At 39.9% G+C, this 2896-nt stretch overlaps 1 protein-coding gene across 2 annotated transcripts in view; it reads right to left on the minus strand.

Moving 5' to 3' along the window:
• Positions 1–227: 227 nt before the first annotated feature.
• Positions 228–2896, minus strand: part of ankrd6b (ankyrin repeat domain 6b) — a 34785-nt gene continuing 32116 nt past the window's right edge. For both annotated transcript variants that reach the window (XM_016542631.1, XM_016542630.1), the window contains exon 16: positions 228–1630. In XM_016542631.1, the coding sequence (XP_016398117.1) occupies positions 1173–1630 (458 nt within the window). In that variant the 3' untranslated portion in view covers positions 228–1172. The remainder of the gene's footprint in view (positions 1631–2896) is intronic.

Raw genomic sequence — 2896 nt, forward strand, 5'->3', positions numbered from 1 at the left:
TCTTTATAAAAGTTAAGACTCGTCCACGCCCTCCTAATACGCATAGTTTAAACACGCCCCCACATGTCTACATCACAGTATGTGGAAAATAATGTGCTTTTTTAACCTTAAACCGCATAAACACATTTCATTACACCAAATAATGTTCTTTTTAACAATGTCATATGACCCCTTTAAAAATCAACATAAAATGACATTCGTGTTTGATTGGATGGTGAAAAGTGGGCCTTTCCTACCAGATCACAGCTGATTTTAACCTCTACACAACACCAGCCTCAAAACATAGAAAAGGACCGAGTTTTTTGCTGCCCATACATTCTGAATGTTTTTAAAGTAATTATTAAAAACGGTTAAATTAGATGACTTGCCTACCAAACGAAACATTCACACATGCAAATCTGTTACAAACACTTATTTCATCGTGTGCTCTTATACGTTCCCTACGAACTACATCAAAATCCTCAATTAAACATCACAGGTTAAGACATTTCATTTTGTGCAATAAAGACCATATACAAAGACATAATACTTGCTTATATCATGGATTTTGTTACTTTTATTTGTCAGTCTTCACTGGTTTTATATGATCTGGCAAACCTCCAAAGTAGTGGCAAAATTTAGACACTTTCAGCAAATTTGAGTACTAGTACTGGAATAAATGTGTTCATGCCTTATACTTAATTAAGAATGCACATTTAAATTATACAGTATATGTTAAGTTTTTGCCCTTTTACAATAAAACAGACTTATCTTTGTAGTGCATTATCGAAGAGAAGTTTGAACAGATCTTTGGCAGTGACGGTAACCCAACGCAAGCACGCAAACGCACACACAAATTCTTGAACAGGGCTCTGACAGCATGTACATAAAGTGCATTCTTGTGTTACTCTGGCGGCAACAAGCCTCAGCAGACAGTTTCTGCTAACAGTGCTAAGAATGCGACTGCCCTCCATTATGAATTGTGTGATGGCAAAGGAAATCAAACTTGTGTAGCTTGAAGGGTTTGGGTTAAAGTACTTGCAAAGAGAATGTTTCGGCTCTAAATCTGTTTAGGTGCTACTTCTCCTGACGCTTGCTGCTGCAGTGTTATCTTCATGTGTTAGCTGCTCTATTGACCTTCACTCATCCATCCGGACGTTACAGTGTCTGCTACACCAGTGTTATCTTCTGTACTAGCTCTGCTCCTGCTTGTTAGTCCTCAGCAGTCGGAGTTCATCCTCAAGGTAGCTTATTCTGTCCAGCAGAGCGGCTCTGTCGGCCTGGGCTCTCTGGTTGGCCTGCCAGCGTGCTTCTTCAATCTTGCGTTCATACCAGCGCTCCATCTGCAGAGTCACTGCCTCGAAAAAGTACTGCGTAACCTCCAGCGCGTGCATGTTTTCCCGCTCCTGGGCGAAGGAAGCCTCGGCGGTGTGCGTCAAACTCGTCATGGTTCGAGCGTTGTGTTTGGTCTTTGCTCTTTGTTGGGTGCGTCTTTTGAGGTTCCTGTGCTCACAACACTGATCGGGGACAGGTCTCGGCTCCAGAGGCTCATCTTGCGCTCGGTGAGGGTCACTACAGGCCCGGGATCGTTGCTTAGCTCGGACTATACAAGGAGACTGGGGTGCAGATTGATTCTGTGCTGACTGCTTATCTGAAAAGACAGAACAGCTTCAGAAGGTTTGCAGCATGCACATTGACACAAGCACCAGATGCAATTGGTAAGTAACAATAATCTTAATACCATGGACTTATTATAAATGTAATAAGCTTTGCTACTTAATTGCAACAATGTTGCACACACAAACTTTCGCTCTCTAAATAATTCAAACAAATGTTATAATTAATTTGGAGTAATTCAGCATTGCATCAGTGTCTCAGCAATGGATGCTCTGCAGTGAATGGGTGCCGTCAGAATGAGAGTCCAAACAGCTGATAAAAACATCACAATAATCCACACAACTAAACACATCCATCAGTAACCACATCCACGTTTAAACCATTGCTTTTGGCTAAAATACGAGTCCTCTATCTATATTTCTTTCTCTAGAGAAAAAGTGTTCTGGTCTGAATCAGGAGAGACATATGCACAGATTAAACACCCTTTAGAAGACAAAACCATCCAAAACTGGATGTTGATGTGAGAGGACATCAGGGGATGATGGACTTCTTCACTGGAGGAATCATTATTATGGATTATACACTCGTATTTTAGCCGAAAGCAATGGTTTGAAGGCAAACATGCCTTAATGATGTATTGGTTTCTTAAAAACATGCAGCCTTCACTTCTCAAGACATTAACTGCTGGACTGGAGTGCTGTGGATTGTTTGTGGATTATTGTGATGTTTTTATCAGCTGTTTGGATTCTCATTCTGACGGCACCCTTCCACATCCATTGCTGAGCAAGTGATGCAATGCTACATTTCTCCAAATCTGATGAAGAAACAAACTCATCTTGAATGACCTGAGAGTGAGTAAATGTTCAGCAAATTTTCATTTTTGGGCGAACTATTCCTTCAAAGTGGTCAGAATGCTAGATCTTACAAGCCGCTGTGCATCTGGATGTTCTTTAGCTCTGCGAAATGCATTAAAACACCTAGTCCTGAATGATCCTTTACTTAACTAATGGTGAAAAAATGACTTCAACCTATTTTTGAAGAAGAGCTTGGAGAGGAATCTTTCATTGAATGTCTAGATGCTAAAAACATATCTCTAGACCCCTGCATGGATGCTTTGGGTTCTTACACTTTTTCCAAATTCAAATTCAAGTACTTTCAAGGTGCATTTTCAAGCTTTTCCAGCACTTTAAACTGTGGTAAATTACACACACACACGAGTTTTTCACTTGATTGCATATAACATTGCATAATATAAATATCGAACATAAAGTAGGCTATATAAATTATTTAAAAAAATATA

This window comes from Sinocyclocheilus rhinocerous, unplaced genomic scaffold, assembly GCF_001515625.1.
Source record: "Sinocyclocheilus rhinocerous isolate Xijiao unplaced genomic scaffold, SAMN03320098_v1.1 scaffold819, whole genome shotgun sequence".
NCBI lineage: Eukaryota > Metazoa > Chordata > Actinopteri > Cypriniformes > Cyprinidae > Sinocyclocheilus > Sinocyclocheilus rhinocerous.